This window comes from Gadus chalcogrammus, chromosome 1, assembly GCF_026213295.1.
Source record: "Gadus chalcogrammus isolate NIFS_2021 chromosome 1, NIFS_Gcha_1.0, whole genome shotgun sequence".
NCBI classification, from domain to species: domain Eukaryota; kingdom Metazoa; phylum Chordata; class Actinopteri; order Gadiformes; family Gadidae; genus Gadus; species Gadus chalcogrammus.
In genome coordinates, this window is record NC_079412.1 from 28,134,676 (window position 1) to 28,158,413 (window position 23,738).

At 46.4% G+C, this 23,738-nt stretch overlaps 1 protein-coding gene and 1 long non-coding RNA gene across 3 annotated transcripts in view; both read right to left on the reverse strand.

Moving 5' to 3' along the window:
* Positions 1–5,114: 5,114 nt before the first annotated feature.
* On the reverse strand, positions 5,115–11,747 carry LOC130390128 (uncharacterized). Of its 2 annotated transcripts, none has more exons than XR_008896752.1 (8): positions 11,666–11,745; positions 7,480–11,060; positions 7,137–7,231; positions 6,754–6,826; positions 6,582–6,660; positions 6,397–6,475; positions 5,908–6,028; positions 5,115–5,722 (listed from the first exon to the last, which is right to left on the reverse strand). It is a non-coding gene; the product is annotated as an uncharacterized LOC130390128 (long non-coding RNA). The 2 variants fall into 2 exon arrangements; XR_008896751.1 differs by having other exon boundaries at positions 5,116–5,722; positions 6,397–6,508; positions 11,666–11,747.
* Positions 11,748–17,732: 5,985 nt separating this feature from the next.
* LOC130388630 (TOX high mobility group box family member 2-like) overlaps positions 17,733–23,738 on the reverse strand; it is a 27,596-nt gene continuing 21,590 nt past the window's right edge. The window contains exons 5-7 of the mRNA XM_056598088.1: positions 20,846–21,235; positions 20,164–20,297; positions 17,733–17,803 (exon numbers count right to left, since the gene is read on the reverse strand). Of these exons, the coding sequence (XP_056454063.1) occupies positions 17,761–17,803; positions 20,164–20,297; positions 20,846–21,235 (567 nt within the window). The 3' untranslated portion in view covers positions 17,733–17,760. The remainder of the gene's footprint in view (positions 17,804–20,163; positions 20,298–20,845; positions 21,236–23,738) is intronic.

The window sequence follows — 23,738 nt, forward strand, 5'->3', positions numbered from 1 at the left end:
ATGTGACGGTTTGCCATTTGATTAACCGTGTGCGTGTGTGTGCCTGCGTGTGTGTGTGCATGTGTGTGAGTGTGTGTGTGTGTGTGTGCGTGTGTGTGCATGCATGCATGTGTGTGAGAGCGCGTGTGTGTGTGTGTGTGTGTGTGTGCCTGTGTGCCAGTAGGTGTGGTTGTGTGTGTGTTTGCCGTTTGAGGAACAAGGCAGGCAGAACAGGGCCGACGACAGCAGACGGACGCCAGAACAAAGAGGTCCTGTGAGGAAAGTCAACAGCAGAATAACACAACAAGCTGAAGATACAGGCAGGGAAAGTGAACACGAGTGCGAGTATGTCTACAGGTTTTCTCACGAGAGACGTCGGTCTGGAGAGAACAGTGCGCTGAATCCAGCTGCTCCGCCCTTGGTTCCTGATCTTGAAGTGGGAGCAGAACCACTGGAACAAGAGGCGAGTGAAGCTGAACTACAAGAGACAGTGGACCTGGACCTATACCGGAAGAAGAAGATGCTCCATCCCGCGAAAGAGATGACCAACCAGACCCGGCGCAAGCATCTGATGGACATCTCGATGCGCAACCTGTGAATACCTACCCACATGAGGAACTAACTAACCCACCTATGACCTATGAGGAAGTAGGTAAATTGGAGGTGGAAGCAGGCATGAACAATCTGCAGATGAACTACAAGGTTCCATCATATCACACTTTGTGGTGCCCCGGGACAGGGAAGGACATTGAGGTACAAGGCTGAATGAAGATACACACATAAGCACATAAAGAAAAAAGATTTAGAGTGCTTTAGTAAACTATGGAAATCGTTCTGATTGATATCTAAACCTAGAGTTAAAAGAGGTATAGGCCTACAGGGGTTCCAAGTCATGGAATTACCAGGGACAGGTAAACTAAAGTAAGGGACTATAGTTGTGTGGGGCTGACAGGTATACATTGGGCCTTTGTTACCAGTGAATGCTCAACCTGATGGTGATCAGGTGACTTACTTTCACCTCAAAGGGGATTATGTGTTATCTCAATTGTGGTATTGCAGCAATGCTTCAATTACTTAAAGAATGTACTTTGAGGAAGTGGGAGAAAAGTGCCAGGTGAACCCATGGATAGTGATGTATATTAACGTGCAGTAATGTCATGGACATTTTAATTAGATGGGGACAGTGTGGCACCCTGGGTACAGGATAGTTGGCTAAAGTGGGAAATGGGTGCGAGTATGTGGTGTTCTGTGCTGAGTTCAACCAGTTTCGTGTTAGGTTTGTTCGTAAACGCACCAGCCACTCCACTAGGGGGCAGCCGCAGCGCTATGTTTTGTACCGCCAGAGCTCTAAGAGGCAGAACCATCGCGAGACTTCTGAGTGAAAGACGTGAATTACAAGCTGTTGCCGGAAACGGAATGTATTCTGATTTTTTATAGGTAAGCTGGTGTAGTTGTGTGCACAATGATGCTATAAGTTAATATAATGTAGTATTACATCTAATAACAAGGAAAGGCTAACTCAGACATGACGTCTGTTTAATGCAGACCTTATGTGTATGCGGGCTACTTAATGAAACGGAAAGTATTCTGTCTTTTACAGAAAACCTTCTGAAATAAATCTGTTGTCGTGAGACCAAGAAATCGACCTCATCATTGAGTCCGTTAAACCTGATATAATTTGACGATATGCCAATTTCTTTCCATTTGAATGGTCTTTGATGTAATGTATTATTCAGCTTCTCGTCAGGCCTAAAGCCCCTGAAAGACACAAGGCGGTTGGAAATCCCCCTCATCTTACACCACCCATAGATTCCAGGCAGGATAGGTTCTAGGCTGACAGATTCTGCTATTCTACCTGCGCTAAAAAGCCTTCTGCTATTTTGAAAAGCATCATGACCAGAGCCCTGATAAAACCGGAGTTGCATTTCAAGAGCCCAGAAGGGTTTCAAGTCGGATGCAACATGAGCTGGTTTATCATTCTCATACATCAATAAATTCAAAATAAAACCCAAAACGTATAAAGGTAAGCTGACCAGCTTACAGGGAATGACACGTTGTCGCTTGTTATGGTAAAAATAGAATAATATAAAAGTCGTACAAGTAGGATACTTCCGGATCCATTTCGGAGAAAAAAATGATTATTAATAAATCTTAGTATGCTGTTATCATAGACTGCAAAATTTAGGAAATACGTTGTTTATAGCTGACTGTGTGACAAACGCTTTGACTGTTGTCAAGATTAATATCAATCTGCCAAAATGAATAACAAAGAAATTAAAGGTTTTTACATCATTGTAGTTACCATTAGTTGGATATAATGAGTTATTATCCATTGCAATTAGTAAAATGAAGCCTGCCATGTCGTGCTCAGATCATTTTCCGCTGGTGTTCGTTCAGTTTCCTCAACCTGGTCACCCCCTTGAACTTTGAGGCTATGGAGGAAGGTGCTGAAGGAGACATCCCTCTCAAAAACTGTACACATTTATGTCCACTTTATGCTTCAATGTGTCGTAAGTGGGGTTTCATAACTATCCTGTGCAAATTAAAGAATATGTCTTGTGTGTGTTTCCTTCTTCATGTGGAAAGCAGCAGATCCCAGACACCATTTCAATCAAGGTTGAAGAGGATATTGGTTGGTGCACGCCCTCTGTAGGTTAGTAATAAACATTGCATCTATGCAAGCAAGCAAGCAACTACATTATTGGTAAAACAGGCGATCGGAAACAACAGATGACCTGGGTTGTGTCTTTATGACCTCCCCACATCGTTAAAAGGCGGAGATGTAGTTTTGCCTTCTCAGCTGGAGTGTTTGACCCTTGACCCCCCCAAGGGGAACAAGAAAAAGGTATAATCAACAAATAGAAGTTATAGAAAGAAAGTCAAAATATAATTCTTCCAATACACAAGTGTGTACAAAGTAGAGTTGTATCGGGCCTTAAATGTTAGGCCCGACAGGATTCGGGACAACTTCTGTTGAATCCGTTCGAACCCGAAATAATTCGATTATTTCAAAGCCCGAAGCCCTGTACAGCCCATCATATTCGAATATGCACGCACACAGCATTTTCAAGGATTCTTAACAAATTAAATTTAAATAAAATCTAAACTAAGACAGGTATTTGGCAATAAAAACATACAACGAAAAGCTACATAAAATTGAGATTAGACCTAACGCGACGGTGAACAGCAGCTCAAATTCAATAAAAGAATAATGCCAATTTTAGCCTGTATAGGCTACTCTGTCTACCTTTGCAGGCATGGGTTTTGATGCTGTAACAAACAATGTGATAGTAGGTTGTTAGGCACTCGTGGCAGGTGTTCGATTAGCACGCCTTATCAGCGATGAATCCCTTGTTTTGCTGTCATACTGTAACAGAACGCCACATTTTCTGCATTTCACATAACCTTTTCCACGCGTCAGACTTTGCTTTCTTTGATGGTGCAACCAAAATGTAATCGCCAGAGGCCAGCCTTTGAATCACCTCCTCAGCATCCATTTCCATCTTTCTCGTGCTAATCGAAATGCATCACCCGACTGCTCATTTACCGAGCAAGCCCGGCCCGAGCCTGTGTAAAATGACAGAAATTAATTACCGAACCCGCCCCGACCTGTCCGGTCCGGGCAAAGATCTTCGGCTCTAGCGCAAAGTACATACAGTTTCCCTTTGGGCAAATAATTAATTAATACCTTTACTTCTCTGTCTTTGTTTTTTCCTCTCTGCAGAAGACTGCAATGGCATTAGCGCTGCACACTTCGCAGCGCCACCCCAGAGAGTCTGCATGTGGACGCCCCTGGCTCCTCCCACATGTCCGGTCACAATGGGGAGCTGCGTATCCTGAGTGTCTACAGAAAAGGGGAGGGCCCACTGGCGCTGGACGGCCATGACACCCTCTTCACTGTGTACAAACTGGAGGCCTTGAGCTCGATTTCTGCGGACCACAGCGTGGCCAAGAGCCTGGAGCGTGGCCACGAGCGGCTCGTCCACCTCGAGGAGCTGAGTGGGCATCGGGGGGGCCGCAGGGGCCGGCCTTATGTCTTGTTTGGTCAAGGTTTTCCCGACGATTCCAAGACAACCATCCACATGCGTACCCACACAGGCGAGAAGCCGTACTGGTGCGACCAATGCATGAAGCGCTTTCAAAACAAAGCCAACCGGAAGACCCACATGAGGACTCCGGGGAGAAGCCCTACGGGTGCGAGAAATGCATGAAGGGCTTCAGCCAGAATTGCAGCCTGAAGGTCCACATGAGGACTCTCTCCGGGGAGAAGCCCTGTGTGTGTCTGCAATGCAACGGCAGCTTCAGTGACCCGAGCAGTTTGCGTGTGCACATGCTCAAGCACACGGGCAATGGGGTGCTTGGACACTGGGCAACGAGACACTTTGATTGATAACTTTGCCCAGGGTGTTCCCCTGGGCAGGTGACGTCCTACATAGTGGTCTTCACGGACGCCTCGTTGACGGGTTGGGGAGGGACGTGCCTCTCACACTCAGTCGGAGGCGAGTGGCTTACGCCCCCCGCAGCACAAATTCCTTCCGTCCTATTTTTTTAACCCAAGAATTATATTCGGGGCTAATTAAACACAGGGTCTGTGATTAGGATGTCTGGGTTCAGGGTCTGCGTTCAGGGCCTAATCGACCAGGTAAACACACGTCCTCCCGTCCTCCTCCGAGCTCAATACATTAATGCATCCAAAATCTGACCGCAGCTGACCTCAGATCTGGTGAACTGGGCTTTTATTTCCTTCACTTCATACGTTTCGACCAATCCTGTTGCTGGAGGCAGAGTTATTTGCAGACAAACTAGACCAGCCCATGAACATTTTAAAATGTAAATACACAGACATTTCTGTATAATTAAGGTGTATGACAGCTCCCTCTGCTGGACAGTCTCACACCAAACTACATTTTCCGTTCGAACCAACGTAGCTATAGTACATTGATGGGAGACGGGTTGGTGGATTGAACGTGTTGTAGTAGCAGAGAATGGCCTGCGGGGCAGTATGTACATTGTTAAATACATGATTAGGCTTGAATTTAGTAGTAATATGGAGGTTTCATATTTTTACAAAATGGATCATGTGAACATTGCAGAATAACAATCATGTATATTAAATGCATTGCAGGAGTTTAGCTTGACATTAACCAAGTTAAAGGACAATTAAATGAACCGCAACAAACATGTAGAAGTCAATGTGGGATTTTAATATATAAACAAAAACACTTGGCAGAAGTTCAATACAATTTGTAAAGGAAAGCAGAGGAAAACATTTTCCCAAATGAATCTTTTCAAAATGTCACCACCATTCCGAAAGCAACTGAAGAGGTTTGTGTAAAAGCAGTCCTCCCTGACCAGCTCTGTCCCTGACTCTAAACCCTGACTCTCAACCCTAACGCTAAACCCTCTGAGGGCAGGAAGACGCGCCTTCAGTGTAAAGGTTTGAACCACAGAGAAGGAAGAAAAGAGGAAGCAGTAGAGAGTAGTGAAGTAGTGAGGTTAGTGACAGATGTGAGGGAAAGGCGTGTGGAAGCACACAGTTACATGTGGGGTCAAGAAGAAGACTCCCACTGGAGGTCATTGATCCATCAGCCTCAGACTGCTGAGCTCAGCAGGTCTTCTGGAGGACGAGGCTCAGATGAACTGAGGAGACGGGACCAGCAGGATGTCAGGATCAGGGCGGGTTTAGCTCAGGTGTGTCTACCCCCGACCAAACAGGATCAGGTGAGGTTCGGCTCAGGTGTGTCTGCCCGGACCAAACAAGGACAATGATTAGGTTCAATATTCAAAAGATGCAACATTATCTGAACCAAAGATAAGTCATTAAGGAGCAGGCAGGCTTTAGGGCGCCTTGCTCAAGGACGCATCACTGTATTCTGAGGACTTGAACCCGGCACCATTGGTTTGAGAGTTGAACCCCCAACCCCCTACCTAGTCCACTATGTCCAGATAATGCACATTTATGAGGAATCCTTGATGGTAGAGTCATGGTGGTCCTCAGGATTTGCCTTCCAGATGTACGGCTTCTCCATCAGTCCTCCAGCTTCCTGGTCTGGTTACAAACATAATTTGTCTCTAATGTAAGGTAACAAACACAGTAGTAGTTTGTCTCCAATGTCAGGTAACAAACACAGGAGTTGTTGGGCTCTAATATCAGGTAACAAACACAGTAGTAGTTGGGCTCTAATGTAAGGTTACAATCACAGGAGTAGTTTGTCTCGAATATCAGGTAACAAACAGTAGTAGTTTGTCTCTAATGTAAGGTTACAAACACAGGAGTAGTTGGGCTCTAATGGCGCGTAACAAAGTAGCAGCTGTACTTTGTCTGGTAAACAACCACAATAGTATGCCGTAACTTGTACTGGACAAACTAATCCTGCGTTACAACAAGTCCACTCCGTTTATTTTAGGCAAACTTACGAGGATCCTGGTTGGTGGAGTGAAGTCGTCCTCCAGAGTCTTGGCTCCTCCATCAGCTCTCCTCAGCCAGAGTCCTGGTCTGGAACAAACAGCGCAAGTCTGGCCCTAAAGTCTGGTAACAAAAATGTAGTTTGTCTTATTTTTAAGCCCTTTATTTCCAGTTTGTTTGGTTAATACAAACTTACAATCCTTGTTGGTAGAGTGATGGTCATCCTCCAGATTCACGGCTCCCCTGCCAGCTGGCCTCCGCTCCGGAAACACGTTCTAGTAAGAAAACAGCGGTAGTTGGTCAACGCATGTCAAAGTAACAGCTGTATTTTGCCCTTTAAGTCAACCATTAAGTAAATACAAACTTACGAGGAATCCTTGTTGGTCGATTCCTAGTCGTCCTCCAGCGTCTCAGCTCCTCCTTCAGCCATGGATTCCTGGTCTGGTTTCAAACACAGTTGGTGTCAGCAGTATATCACCTGGGGACGCAACACACCCCACCTCCTGCATCTGAGGTTCACTTGTAAAATGGAAGACAAATTTAAACACTTAAATTAGCAGATTGTCGCGTTCAGCAATTCATCCACTACGGTCGTAGCAGCACTAGTACCATTAATAGCTCATATGACTCTTGGATAACCCCCGTATGAATTAACTCACAGCTTGGCACAGATTTAAAGTCATAAGATGATCAAAACCAGACCTAAACTACCGTGGATTTTAGTGTTTCAGATGAGCATGGTGATGGTTACCCCATGGTCCGGTGCTGCAGGCCCCTGGTCTCCAGCCTCAGTCTCCGGTCCATCCTGGCACCACAAGCCTCCGGTCCCCAGCCTCTCAGCCTCGCCTTTCAGCGACAGCAGCAGGTTTATATCAGCATTTGCCCAACAATAAACTTATTTGACTCATCCGAAACCGAGTTACACAATTAATTGAACTATTATTTTATAACTCAAGGCCAGAAAAGACTTGAGACCAGATATGAGCATCCCGTTTTTGGGAATGAAGACAGAGCAGTCCACAAGTTTAAAGAAGTGGTTCAGGCCTTGCATTGAAACTGACCTGAGAAGTCTACTCACACAGCAGAGCACTGACCTGTTCTGGAGGACTTCTGACAGGAGGTGGAGGTCTGGCTCTGGGTGAGGAGGTGGAGGTCTGGCTCTGGGTGAGGAGGCAGACACCTTGGGACAAACTACATGCTACCTTTTTAACCTTGTACAGTTCTAGAGTATCTTCTACTGTAACATGTGGGAATGACGGCCATTATTTTAGCTTTGATATTATCCAGTTGGTAACTGCACCAAAGTCGTTGTTTAAAGTCATTCCATTGGGTAGGGTTAAACTTCTGTGGCAATTAATGACAGCAGATATTTAGAACGTAAAAAATCTGAAGTAACAAAGAACACTAAGCAGTATCGATATTAAATCAAATATACTCAGCCATATTCAGGTGCTGGGTTCCGTTGAAGAAATGTCAAATTATCTTCCACCTTGAAATGATTTTCAGCCTTCCCTGATGTCAAAAATTGGCCCGCAAGTAGAACGCTGTTTTGTATGCAGTGAGAGTCCCGCAACGTCATCGTGTATAAAAGTACGGCGCAACCATCGGAAAGTATCAACATATTGTACGACGTACGTCTCAGTATTTTTTTAATATCAAACTTTAGTTGTTTAAGATAGGGGCAACAATTCCCAATGGAAACGACTGAAAAATTGTTTCCGTTGGCAACGCCTCGAGGTTACTCAAATACAATCCAGAACGTTCCGCCAGATTCCCTCAGGGGACTCCCGTCAAACTAACTGCCAGGTGGTTCTTATGGTTGTCAAGACTACAACGTTCTATGCTAACCATTGGGACTAAATCAAGTGACCGCACTCAGAAACGTCCACGGCGGGAAGCACAAACCGTCCGACTGGAATCCAAACATTCCGGCCGGAACCAACCAAAGAAAAAACAGAACCAGCGCCTCACCTTGAGCTGAACGGAGGAAGATCCTGAAGTCCAGCGATGGTCTTCATTAAAACACAGCCAACAGACTTACCTTGAGGAGATCCGTTTGTTGCTGTTGGTCATTAATACTATTCAGTGTGCCTTTACATTATTATGCACCCAGTGTGTACAAGTTATATCACTCAAAACCATACGAAGAACCAAACTACCATGTACGTCCCTCAACAACTTTAAACCTAAAATCCGGGAATCATTCAATACAAAACCGTGTCTACATTTTACAATTATCTAGATTATTCAGGGTACAAACCATGCAGAGCAAATCTAAACGTTGAGCTCACAGAGAGCCGACCATAGCCCTGCAACGTCACCCTGACCGCCTCATCACCAACAGCAAATCATGCCAGCCAGCCAACACATGTACAGCTCCAGTGAGAAGTGGGCATCTGAGTGAAAGGACTGCCCATAATAAAAAGAAGCCCAATTCCTGAACTATCCAACCATCTTCATGGCTTAAAGATTTACAGACTCGACATTCCATTGTGTTCTAATCACCTTAGTCTGCTCCCTCGTTACTTATAAAACTCTACATCTCCATCACTAAAGTGTTGCATCCTACTCATGGGGGTGTGGTCTGAGTGAGCAGAGATGCATGCTGGGATACAGTGCTGTCTGAAGTCTTCAGTTCCATAGACACGCCCCTCAGGAGAAACCAAGTGTTTGAGAATCTGTCGTGACATCAGTTACATGAGCTGGAATATCCTTCAAGATGGCGCCAGGATTCTCAGAGGAGAAAGGCCAAGAGGAAGATGTGTGGGTTCTTCCTCGCAGCCAGTGGAACACAACAACGGTCTTCATCAGAGTACCATGGAACACTTTGAAACATTCTCCTCTTTACACCTTGAAGCCCCAGTGAAGGTTTACCTTCTCAGCTGAAGAGCACAACTTCAGCTCGAAGAGCGCACTAGCTGGAGTTCCCGGATTGGTTCTGATTTAAGGGACCCAATCGTTCAGCTAGTCCTGTCCGAAACAATTACAGTTCAGCCTGAGAAGACGTGCAACTGAGAGCAAGACAAGATCCACAGGGCTCTCCATCAATCCAGCCAGATAGGAAGAGCCGTCTCATTACAGGTCTGAAGGTCATCTTGAATATACATTTAGGTCCCTTTCCAACGTCAGACTCCTTGTGGAATTCCTTTTGGTGTCCATCCTCCATTGATCCTGATTGGTGTAGTCCTAGTTTGAAGTCACTGATCTGAACACGCCGCTTGCATCCTTTTACACTTGAATTGGGTACTCTCCTTCATGCCCAGTGTGTTGATATCGCTCCGGAGCGTCGCTCAGGGCTCTTCATGTCTACTGGAGGCCCTTAAGTAAACGTGTGGCCGTCCATCAGGTATGATTTAGTTGACCATTCCAATATCCCAAGCCAATCACACAGACCCCCGTGTGAACATTATCACTGTCAAAGCAAGCCGGACACACACACACAGAACCCAGGACAGGCACGTAGAACCCCATGCCAGGTGTGAGTGGGAGACACACACACACACACACACACACAGTAGAAGCCTAGCGATGCTCAAAAATCTTTCATCTCATGACACACACACACACACACACACACACACACACACACACGCGCACACGCACACCACTGAGCCATAAAAGGCCAAACAATCATGCAGGGTAAAAACCTCATAGCAAATAACATTCCATCACCCCCCCCCCCCCCCAGCTCTCCTGCCAGGGCACCCATAACAGAACAACCAATGTCTCCAGAGACGTGAATTATGTACAACATTCTTCAGTGGCGTCCCACATTGGTGATGGATTATGCTTGGCGTCTCCAAAATGTGTCCCAGGTTGATTCAACATCTTTGAAGTCATGTCTTTGTAGTCCAGTGGTTTCCTGAATGAGGGGCCTCCACAGATGCAAACGGTGCAGCTTTAGTCAGCCTGAGGACAGGAAGGAGATCATCTGTTCAGAAGACCACCCAGTGGAGGGGGGGGGGGGCTCTTGAGGAGCAGGATCCATATGGGGATGGCCCCAAATAAGACCTTCTTGGAAATGAAACTGTTCCTGAGGAGTCACGATGCCTGGAGGGGACTGTTGAATGTGTTCCATGGTTCTGTGTCAGACTGAAGTTGTGTTTTAGTCGTTGAGATGAGGAGCCCCTCATCTCCCCCTGGTGTTTCTCCTTCTGAATCCCTGTCTCCATCTTTATGAACATTCCAGTCCATGTAACTGACGACACGACAGCTTCTCAAACACTCGGTTTCCCCTGAGGGGGCGTGTCTTCAGACCTGTAGACTCGAGACCGCTCTGTATCCCAGTATGCACCTCTGCTCACTCAGACCCCAGCCTCATCAGTAAAGCAACACTCATGTGATGACGATGCAGAGCTCAGGAGAGTAGAATGAAAGAAGACTGAAGATATCAGAACCCAACCCATTACTCCAGCTTACAACAATAACTTAGAGCCTGTAACCATTTTAACAAATCATTAAAACCAACATAAACCAAACACCTAAGTAACCCATGAACCAATAAAACATCCTTCCTACTCAGATCAACCTTCAGGTAACAGGTTAACTCACCAGGAAGCCAAACTACATCAATGTGCCCAAGAGTAATGAGAAATTAATGACTTACAGTTTGCAGTTATGCTTCATGGTCAAGTTGGGATACTCACAGAACTGCAGTTAAATATCCATGAAAGACCTTTGAAGGAAGGAACAGTTTACTCATGGTCCAAATTTCAAATGAGTTAAACCACCACAATCACCACAACAATCACCACAATCACCTGCTGCAGGCGAGCTGCGGCAGGTGAGCTAATTAGTAAAACTCAATGCAGGTTCAGCACCCTGTGGTCTTCTTGGTAACAGTGAGAGGCTATTTCAGCTCTGTGTTTGATCTTAAATGACCTCCCTCATTTTAATTAAAGGGATGAGTCTGATTTGACTGATTTAGATTCAAACTTCAAAACGAAAAGTCTTCATTCAATTCACCTTACTGTGTGCGCGAGTGAGTGTATGTGTGTGTGTGTGTGTGTGTGTGTGTGAGAAGGAAGCTTTCATCAAAGAGACCAGAGAAACTCATTCACTGGTTAAACTGGAGTCATCGCCTGCCCCACACACACACACACACACACACACACACACACACACACACACACACACACACACACACACACACACAATTGATACTGTGGCACCCCGTTCTCCCAATGAGCCGGGTTCCAAGTATAAACCACGCCTGGCAGTGAGGGTTAAAGCCTCATTCGGCATTTATTGCATCTATCTGAGACAATACATTACACTCACAGTCTCTAGGGCCTCCGTGGGCCTCCGTGGGCCTCCAGCTGCTCACGGACCCGAGCGCTTCCTCCTCCCGTTCCTGGTCTGCCCAAATGTCAGTCCTCGTGCTCCTTTTAAGATGGCTCCTCGGCCTTCGGCCAGGTGTCCCCCAATCTCGCTGATTGGGGTTCGGTCGGTGCTCTCCGTCGCCGGCTGGTGGGTGACGGTGGTATCGGCCATCCAGGACCAACCCTCGGGCTGGTCCGGGCCGAGGTTTAAGTGGCGGGATGCCACAATACACACAACATATAGATACAAACCATATGCACACACAAACGACAGATACAAATCATATATATATATACACGCACAGACCATAGGTATACACCATATAGATACGCAATCCTTTTTTTCTAATCCTTTTCTCCTCTCCTTCCGTCTCTCTTCCACGCATATCGCATTTTTATTGCCTCTACTCAAGAGAATAGATTTGGGAGGGGATTTCTAGGTTTCATAAACATCCGGGGCTTAACCCAGAGTGAAAATGAAAATGCTGCGCGCCAAATGTATGTGTATGCTTTATCTAAATAAACGAAACACGCGGTTTATTATAGCTTTAAATAGCTACCTGACTGCTATGCTATCCCCAAATGTCTAAAGTTCCATTCAAGTTATTGCAAATTAATACAAGTGAGGCAGACCTTACACATATACACATACACACACTCACACACACACACACACACTCACACACACACACACACACACACACACACACACACACACACACACACACACACACACACACACGCGCACACACACACACACGCGCACACACACACACACACACACACACACACACACACACACACACACACACACACACACACACACACACACACACACACACACACACACACGCACAGATCTGACTGGGGATGGGATAGGTTAATACATTGAGGTGGTAAACAGGTTGTTGTTTATTCTCTTGCCAGAAGGACTATGTCTATCTAGACTAGGCTTCTTATAAATGTTTATGAATATTTTTTTTTATGAATATTTTTTTTCCCCAAAGATCACATTCGGGGCTAATTAAATAACATCCGAGGCTTTATCCCCGAATAAAACAGCATAGGGACGCCACTGCCTTAAGCTAACGTATTTATCCACGATAGCAGACACTTTAAAGAATAGTTATAATTACATGCAACTTATTTCAAATTTCAAAGAGTATACTTGATACATACAAATATATATAAAGGAATATATACGAAAATGAAATGGCTAAAGTTAATGCAAAATTATGATGTAGTCGAGTACAAACAGTCTACTCTCATTGCAGTCTTTGGAAGTTAATTCTGACTGATATACTGTTATCTTCCACTGCATGACATAACACATCTCAGGAAGTGGTGGTGCTACACTTTGTTGGAGAATCTTCATACTGAAGGGTATAGTTCTTCTGAAGCAGATGTGCTGTGAATTCCAATATTAACACAACCGTAACAATGCCCTTCAAAAACTATTTGTGTGTGTGTGTGTGTGTGTGTGTGTGTGTGTGTGTGTGTGTGTGTGTGTGTGTGTGTGTGTGTGTGTGTGTGTGTGTGTGTGTGTGTGTGTGTGTGTGTTTGTGCAGTCATTGCAGACGGTTTGCTCATTTCACGGAGGAGGGCAGAGAGATGGCAAGAGGAACTCTACCACCTATCTTCGGTATCCCGAGGAAGCGCAAAGTTTCCAAAATGGAGGAGACATAATATTTGTCTTTTCTTTATTTCTTTATTGGTTTGTTTGAAGAGAAGAGCAGAAAATAAAATTGATAATAATGGATACCAATTCCAAGAAACATATTATTTGAATCTAAATGAAATCATATATTGATGGTTATTAAGCACACAATATACACCGCAAGAAAATAAAAATGCTGACGTTTTTTGCATAGCAAACAATTTCTGTTCCCTCTTTCTTCATTTTTCACGTGAAGTCGTTCCCCATTTTGTTATAGGTACTTTTCCATCTTTGCCAGTACGTTTTTTTTTTATTATATTAATATTAATTTAAACAAAAATAAATAAATATAAAGAGAAAACTCGACTCTCTTTCAATTCAATCCTGTTATTTGTTAGTTTTAATCCGATTGTACATTACTTTGAAAGCATGAACCTCAGTTTTGTGATTTAGACCTCACTTGACCCCACTCCCAGAGGTCCACGGTGCAATGTTTTTTTCACCACTGGGATGCTGACGGCGTTACCCGCCTACATTTTTTTCCTTTGGCGGCCCTCAGTCAATTTTTGGGTTCCTAAATTGGCCCTCAACTGTCAAAACTTTGAGAACCCCTGTTGTAGAACTTCGGAAAACTTTAGTTCCACCATAGAAACGCTAGAGGTCAGCAATACTCCCCGTCGCGCAATGACGTCGGTTAGGAAAAGTGGAGTCGAATTCATTTTAAACAGCGCTGTCTTTTACTATGTTTGAAAGGAAGCACATTTTCATCTCTCCATGACCCGATGACGTTTTCCACAAAGGTTAAGTAAAGGATAGGAGATTTGACTATTCGTAGAGGAATAGGGACACAGCTAAGCTAAGGAGTCTCACCGCGTCCGCCATCTTATCGTCACGTGACAGCACTTGGACGTTGGATGTCCATGTCCTACAGGCTGCAGCGAGACCTTACTCAGTGGGACCGGCCAAAAGGGGGCGTGAAATGCCGCAAGAAGGATGGGAGATTTACAACTTACGACTGGGACGTACCGGCGTACCATACAAATGGATACCATTACAATAACAATTACTAGCCAATGAGAAACGGGAAAGCAATAAATGCTGCAAGCCAGGAAATTATGTCGTGCGACCATAAGAGACCCATATCCCTGCCATATGCAGCACCAATTATTAACCACCAAGCGGCGCCAGAGTAGCAGTAGAGAGCAGAGATCCACAGTGTTGTTTTTCATTGCGGCGGTAGTGCAAGCTCATTTGTCTCCGTCAGTTAATGTTGTCTAGATAGAAGTTGGCCGATAGACCATCAGCCAACTGTGTCGATCACAGTAGCATCTTCTAATTATGGTAAACATTACGAGTGAATTTATAATAGAGTCAAATAACATTTCACTGAGATGTTTTGCTCAAACTTGCACTGCCTCCATGAACAAGTTTGTTTTTTACTTCAGTCAACGAATTTACATTTCTGTTTCAGAATAATATAATATTATTTTACGGTTTCCAAATCCCCTCCAGGGGGCACTGTGTCACTTGGGAGCGGGGGTGAGAGAGAGAGAGCGAGAGCGAGAGCGAGAGAGAGAGAGAGAGAGAGAGAGAGAGAGAGAGAGAGAGAGAGAGAGAGAGAGAGAGAGAGAGAGAGAGAGAGAGAGAGAGAGAGAGAGAGAGAGAGAGAGAGAGAGAGAGAGAGAGAGAGAGAGAGAGAGAGAGAGAGAGAGAGAGAGAGAGAGAGAGAGAGAGAGAGAGAGAGAGAGAGCGAAAGAGAGAGGTGGGGTGATAAATTCCAGACCATTCTATTTTTTATACCGCTGTGAAATTCTCATAACAGAGAAGCGGTCTATTTTTCATATTCAAACTCGGCTGGTGTAACATCTACCGAATTGACTCCCGACTGTCTTTCATCATGGTACCTTTTCCACGAAAACCAACAGCGATAGACAGAGACAGCCTATATTTGTTTTCCTAGACAAAGCTCTCTTCCAAGTGCTATAAAGGCCAGAACGCTAATTGCATGCAAATACGCCGGCCTAAGCATCCCCTTCTTGGTTTTTATTACACTATTCGTTGCATTTATACGGTACCATTCACTCGATCTCGTTTTGTTAGTTCAAAAATATTGACCGCTCATCTGAGATTAGAACCCGCTCTCACATTACATTTTTAAAAAGCACAAATCAACACATGAATATCAATCGGCATGTGTGGGTGTATTATACCTTGTATAATATCTTAAACCACGAAGGGTTCTTCATATTTTTAAGGCTTAATGCAAAGGAAAAGCCCTTCAATAACTTGAGGCAAAAGTTTGAATTTCTCCACTTAAAACATTTTATTACAGACAAAAGAAATAGAAAAAATAAGTTTGTGACGTAATGATCTATCGCTTGCACACCGGGATGTGCCAACAAGTGATGTAAAAATATTTATTATTCAAATAACCATGTTATCTTATCTAATTCATAACGATAATAATAATAATAATAATAATAATAATAATAATTACGAACCCTGATGAAGAATAAGCCAAAACATTACTTCATATCACTTATAAATAGATGTAAAACCTGCAACCAAATATCCAAATTAAATAGAATGTCAATATTGTAAAACAGGATATTTTACAAAACAAAATGGGGTCTCTCGTTACTGGCTTTACAGATAAAAGAAGTACATTTGGCCGGATTATACACAAAATTAAAATATCTACCCCATGACAGCTCAGTGAAAACCTGCTAAGGTGGAAAAAACGAAATATTTTTTGAAAAATTAAAACCTTACTTTTTTCTCTTCACAAAAAAATTATAAAGATGAGTTCAACACAATTCTAAAACACCTAATAAAACTAGTCAAAAACTTTTAAAACCCACTGTTATGCTTTTTTTTCTTTAGTAATATTTCACATTTAGCAACTTTTTTTGTGTTTTTTCTTTTTTTTTAATCACCTGTACAAGCGGTGTCTGGAATAAGGGTGACTGAAAGAGGGTGGGGGGGCGGGGTTTATAAGTGGGTGTGGTCACTAAGACCCAGAGGAGGCGGAGCTTAAGGAGAGGTTTCAACCTTTTACCTCTAAAAGATCCGTCACGTCCTGAGGCCATGTTTAAGAGAGCGGAACGGACTCCCCGGTCGACGCGCTCCGGCCGTCCCCGAGGCGCGGCCAGAGCCGGAGCATGTTACAGTCTTTGTGAAGCTCTCTGCCGCGGCGAGAGAGAGAGAGAGAGAGAGAGAGAGAGAGAGAGAGAGAGAGAGAGAGAGAGAGAGAGAGAGAGAGAGACAGAGAGAGACAGAGAGAGAGAGAGAGACAGAGAGAGAGAGAGAGAGAGAGTGAGAGAGAGAGACAGAGAGACAGAGAGAGACAGAGAGAGAGAGAGAGAGAGACAGAGAGAGACAGAGAGAGAGAGAGAGAGAGAGAGAGAGAGATCAGTGAACACCGTGTCAGCGTGAGTCTGAGTGTGTGTGTTCCCTCACTGAGTCTGCACAGAAAGTCAATGAAACGAAAACAACGTATAAAAAAAAAAAGCATTAAAGCGCAGAGATAAAGCAAAAGAATAGGGGGGGGGGGCGACGACAAAGAGAGGGAACGACAGCAGAGGGGCTGTTGTCTTAATACACACATTACCGGGGGCTCCATTAGGGGAGTATGTACAGTCACACGGGGAGGAAGAGGCGGTCAAGGGGGGGGTGGTCTGAGATGACATCCCGAACCCCAAAGGGCTGCTGTGGCTCAAGGTGTTTTTTGCTTCGCTATAATTTAGGGGAGGGGGGGGGGGGGCGTTCAGTCTGGGCTTGAGTGGATCCGTCCCCCCGTGACGCGGACAGTATTGTATATGTCCTGGGTCAGCTCGCTAACCGGGGGTCTGAGGGCCCCCCTATGACCTCAGGGGCCCCTACACTCTGAGCATGCTTTTAGCATTTTAACTCTCGACCCGGGGGCAGTAATTGGCAAAAGCAGATTAATAGAAAGGTCAAAAGTGAAAAAAAAAAACACGTTTTGTAAAAATCGAAATGAAGCACAACGAAGACTCGTTTTCATTTACTTTTTGGTCTTCACATCCAGTTTGTTGACATGAGCTTAAAGCCCCCTGCCCCCCCCCCCCCCCCCCCACTCCCTCCTCCCACTCCAAAATAAAACAAAGCAAATACGGTAAGTTCCCGGACCGGGGGGCAATGGGCGCGAGGGCGAGGGCGGGGGCGGGCCGTGCGTCCGACCGGTCTCAGTGCCGGGCCGACGGACGGAGGGACAGGTCGCAGTCTTTGGGATTTCATAAATCCCTCAGAACACAAACGAGGAACGCACACGCAACGGGGGGAAGGGGAAGGGTTCAGAAGCAGGAGGCGGGGGTGCGGGGTGACGTCGTGATGCGTGGAATGCTCCGGTCTTGTCGTCTCGCGGAGGTCCTTCCACTTCAGGTGAGGTAGAGAGACTTGTCCCGTGGTCCCATCCCACTGCTTGGGGGGGGGGGGGGGGGGGGGGGGGGGGGAGAAGAGAAGAGCAGGTGTCAACACACGCGTCGACCAATCACACCGGGGGAGGAGAAGAGGCGGGACCTGCTGTTGTGGGCGGGGTCTGTTGAGCTAAGCAGTGCTGTGACGTCTTATAGCGATGCACGCACATTCAAACTCTTGGAGAATACGAATATTCATGAGCTACTTTGGGTCAGTACCGACACGACAGCGGTATTGATTACTCTTGTCGTCAGCAGGAGAAGAAGTATTATTATTAGAGCTGTCAGTTAAACTCGTTATTAACGGCGTTAACGCAAACCAATTTTAACGGCGTTAAAAAAATTATCGCGCGATTAAAGCAATTGTTTTATTTAAAAAAAAAAAAAACTTTTTTTTTTTTTTTTCCTTTGGCTCAAAACATAGAAGCAGTAGCCTGACTGCTATGTTCAAATGACATTTGTTCAAAGCAGTCGTTTAATTGCACTATAGGCTCTTTTTTTGTATCGTCCTGTTTTGATCAGTATATGCCAATGTTGTTATCAATAAAAAATCATTTGCACAAGGCAAGCCGATGCACTTCACCATGTTGATAAGATAATTACAATGAGAAGAATTATGGGACAAAAAAATCAAGGGATATTTAGCATAGAAAAATAATTTGCGATTAAACGCGATTAATCGTGAGTTAACTATGACATTAATGCGATTAATCATGATTAAATATTTTAATCGCTTGACAGCTCTAATTATTATAACAGTGACTCATTTTGGCTAATATCAGCTGATGTATAAGGGCAACCCTTATGACGTAAGTAGGGTCATGGTGGCAAATAAAGCGCATTAGAATACACACATGATTATATGCGTCTACTTTTGTCAGATAGACGACATTGAAGTAAAACAATGAAGAACTAAACTTCAATAAATGTGGCGCTGGGATTTCACCAGATTTGTGGACTTATATTTCCAGCACCCAAACAGGTGCACCCAGTAACAACAGCTCCTAAAACCTTCCCAGCAGAAAAACCACCCAAACCCCAAAACAACAACGCATAAACCAACCCCCCCCCCCCCCACCCCGCCCCTTAGCCTCCTACGTATTTCAAACACCGTCAGACAGGATCCAACCCGGGCCCGATCCCGCTTGACATCCCGATAAATCAGCCCCCCAGACGCCCCATACTCCTACTAGCTTTCGCCCTCTTTCTCTCCCTCTCTGCGGCCTCCCGGTAAACAGGAACTTTCCCGCCCAATCTGGCAACCCTGGGAGGAAAATCTGTCCCATTCTGGCAACGCTGTCTGTGTGGTTTGCAGGGTTGCCAGATTGGGAGGGAAATCTGTCCCATTCTGGCAACGCTGTCTGTGTGGTTTGTTCTGTTAAAACGACCCCGATTTTTCTCGGGCCGTGCTATCAATACGAAGTTCTCCGGCCGTTTGCGTCGGTAATAATCCCGTTGTTCACTTACTGATATTTATTAGAGGTGCGAGGCGCGCAGAGGAGAAGCCGTGCAGCGACGGCGACCTGCGCCGCGGAGCCGCGATTCAACCAGGCGACGCGAACACAACAGAAGGGAAACCTAATTGGATGTCACACTTTTGTCGGCGCGTGGGAACACTGTTGTTCTATCGCTGCATTACCGATTTTCAATTTCAAGGATGTGCTCCGGGGCGCTTCAGCGAGGGCGACGGGGACTCGGTGATTAATATCGTCTGTGTCCCCGCCGGGTGCGTTACCCCCTAGCGCAGGGGGAGCAACTCGTTTGGAAAAGGACTAAGTAAGTCAATGACGAGTGTGTCTGTACTGTACGACTGGAATTTACATAGAAATGGAAACGTTGAACGTTTTTGCCGCGAGACGTGGATAATTTGATTGCTGATTTAATGTGGAAACGCTGAGTGTTGATTTTGTGTTTTAGTTGAAGTGCGTCAAAAAGAGGTGTGATAATTAAATTGCAGATTTCACACCTTTTTTTCTTTTCTTCCAGCGCTTCACAGTCAGTCATGTGAACCTAATGTCGGAGATCACTGGAAACGACAAAAACTACAATTGGCGGTCAGCCTACTCCCATAAGGGATCGCAGGGTTGAAAAACAACAATTTCTCTAAGCAGAACCGTTTACCCGATGCTCCCCAAAGGTAGACCGCAGGAACTGCAGTTTGAGCCCGGCGCCCTCGTGCTGGCAGTCGGCCAACATCCTAACCTAGAGTCTAGAGGTAAGTTGTGATGTGCGTTGTGTGTTGTTGTGCGTTGTGTGTTGATGTGCGTTGTGTGTTGATGTGTGTTGTTGTGCGTTGTGTGTTGATGTGTGTTGTTGTGCGTTGTGTGTGGTTGTGCGTTGTGTTTGGTTGTGCGTCAGCTTCACCTGCAGTGGTTGGGTCCGCAGTCCCTGTTGCAGTACTCTGCCTCCCAGTCGGGGTTCTGCCCGGGGTTAGGGGCCCCGGGGGACTGGGGGCCCCCCACACTGTTGGGGTAGTCGGCCTGGATGTGGGAGAACCCCTGGGGGGGGGGGGGGGGGGGGGGACAACAACAGAGCAACCTTCAGTAAAACACCCGCCATCGGCACAAGAAGAGCCACACAGCGGCACTTTACATCTGAGTCTGTCTGCACAAAATAAGACTTCTTCATTCATTCATTCCCTTCATTCATTCATTCATTAACTTAATTCATTAATTCCCTTCATTCATTCATTGACTTCATTCCTTCACGTGGGCGCCCCCGTCACTAAAACAGGACAGGAGCAGGAATTTAAAGGTCCCGTATTACACCACCAGGTGAGAGTGGGATCAGCCATTAGAATCAGTTTTTGGAAAATCTGCCTCTAGTGACATCACAAGTGGGCGTGTCCACCTTGGTGGACACGCCCACTTGTGATGTCACTAGAGGCAGATTTCCGAGACGGCTTGTGACGGTTGATCCCGCTCACACCTGGTGGTGTAATTTGTCTCCTTTAAGACATGATAATAATAACCAGCTAGTGAGCTCCAGCCCCCCCCCCCACAGTGATCATCCACGCCCCCCCCCTCTGTACACCGCCGGGACTCACCTGTTGGCCGAGCGGCGGGGAGTGCAGCCCCATTTGGTGTGAGATGATTGGCTGCGTCTGCACCTGCTGCATGCGGATTGGCTGGTTGAGGGAGTGCAGGGAGAGCTGGGCGTGGGGGTGCAGCGGGGGGCTGATCTGGAAGGGGGAGGGGGGAGAGGCACTCATGCTGGGCGGCAGCATCTGCGATTGGCTGAGGGTCCGGGCCAGGGCGTGGCGCGGCGGGCCCCCGAAGCTCTGCAGGTCCGACAGGGGGAAGGAGCCGGGGGGGGGGCCCATGTAGGGGGAGGAGGACTGCGGGGGCACGCTGTACAGGGGCTGCTTGGGGGGCAGCAGGTGGGGGGAGGACTGGCTGTTCTGCTGGGCACTTTTTGGTTCGGGGTCGTTGTACGTCTGGGGGGGGAGAAGAGGGGGAGGGGGGGGAGACAGTTGGTTAGATTCACGGTAGGAAGTTCTGAGAATGTTATCGTCTTCATTTTCGCGACCAAAACAGTCTAAAGTACAGTCCTGCGCTCTGTATGCAGGGTTGCAAGATTGGGTGAGGTTTCCCGCCCAATCTGGCAACCCTGGCTGCAGCGCGCTGCAGCCAGGGTTGCCTGATTGGGAGGGAAATCTGTCCGAATCTGGCAACGCTGTCTGTGTGGTTTGCAGGGTTGCCAGATTGGGAGGGAAATCTGTCCCAATCTGGCAACACTGTCTGTGTGGTTTGCTCTGTTAAAACAACCCAGATTCCTTCGGGCCGTGCTATAAATACAAAGTTCTCCGTGGGCTCTGGTCGTTTGCGTCAGTAATAATCACGTTGTTCATTTACTGATATTTATTAGAGGTTGACCTGTCATTGCCCTCTAATGACAATTGACGATTGGGTAAGAAATCTATTTTTAAAATGGATGGCATATCGGCAGGGTTATCAGTACGGAGTTGAACGTAATCCTGACAAATGTGGAGATCTCAGCACCCTCTCATGACGACAGCTTCCTGAAGGCCTGAGGTGAACGACGTCGGGATCTCAGATTCACATCTCTATCCCGGGTCGCGCCCCGGTCAATTAGCGGATCAATTAGCAGTCAGCCAAACACACGTTGAAACCGCTGCTCTTTACTGATCAGAACGCACGTACATGTCACCAGAATTGATCAACCCTAACCCTAACCCTGACCTCTATTGGGTAAAAACAATCCAAAAAAGCATCAAATTAAAACAGAAGTTACGAAAAACAAAAGCAGATCTCTGAAAGCCTAAGCGAACCATGTGACTGAACTCTTCCTGTGTGTGCATGAGCAGAAGGTGTGCCGGCCCTAAACCCCCCCCCCCCCCCCCACCTCTGCCGGGCCGGGTCGGCCATATGATGAGACGTCACATTGTTCTGCTGCAGCCATCAGTGTTGATTAGGAGGTAATGGAGCCCATTTGTATGAATGCAGCCCGCCTGGGTAATGATCAATAGACACCTTGACGGATGGAGCGGAATGGGAGAGGGTACAGACACACGCACACACACACACATGCACACACACACACACACACACACACACACACACATGAACACATTCACACACACACACACACACACACACACACACACACACACACACACACACACACACACACACACACACACACACACACGCACACACACACGCACACAAACACATTCACACACACACACACACACACACACACACACACAAACACACACACACAGATACAGAGATATACACGCACACACACACACACACAATCACACACAAAAATACACACGCATGCACCACACAGACACACACAAACACACACATCTAGACAAGTTGCCCTTGCCCTTGCACAGACCAAAACACACCAAGCTAATTAAAACACCACCACAGACAGCTACACACTCACAAACACACACACACAGCTACACACAAACACACACACACACACACACACACACACACACACACACACACACACACACACACACACACACACACACACACACACACAGCTACACACAGCTACACACACAGCCATACACCCACACCTACACCCACACCAACAAAAACATCAAAAAAAAACACAAACACACAGACAGCTACACACTCACAAACACACACACAGCTACACACAAACACACACATACACACACACACACACACACACACACACACACACACACACACACACACACACACACACACACACACACACACACACACAGCTACACACAGCTACACACACAGCCATACACCCACACCTACACCCACACCAACAAAAACATTAAAAAAAAACACAAACACACACACTACTACACACACACAAGCACACCCACACACCCACATCGGACACCAACCCACACACACACACACACACACACACACACACACACACACACACACACACACACACACACACACACACACACACACACACACACACACACACACACACACACACACACAGACAAACACAAACAAACACAGCCACCCACTCACACACACACACACACACACACACACACACACACACACACACACACACACACACAAACAAAAACATCCCCTTCAACACACACACACTACTACACACACACACACAAACACACCCACACACCAACACACACCCCCAACCCCCCCCTCCCACACACACACACACACACAACTACACACCCCCGCCCAAGTGTGCCGGGATGAAATGAGTTCGGCTGCAGAACAAATGGGATGACAGAAGGAATCTTGGCGGCGGCGCGCGGCGCGGTGTTAATACGAGACGGCACTAAACCCTGCATCGCTGTACCTCCCCCAACCCCCAACCCCACCCCCCGTACCCCCCTACCCCGAGACCGCCACCCCCAACCTCGCCCCCAACCCCACCCCCCGTACCCCCCTACCCCGAGACCGCCACCCCCAACCTCGCCCCAA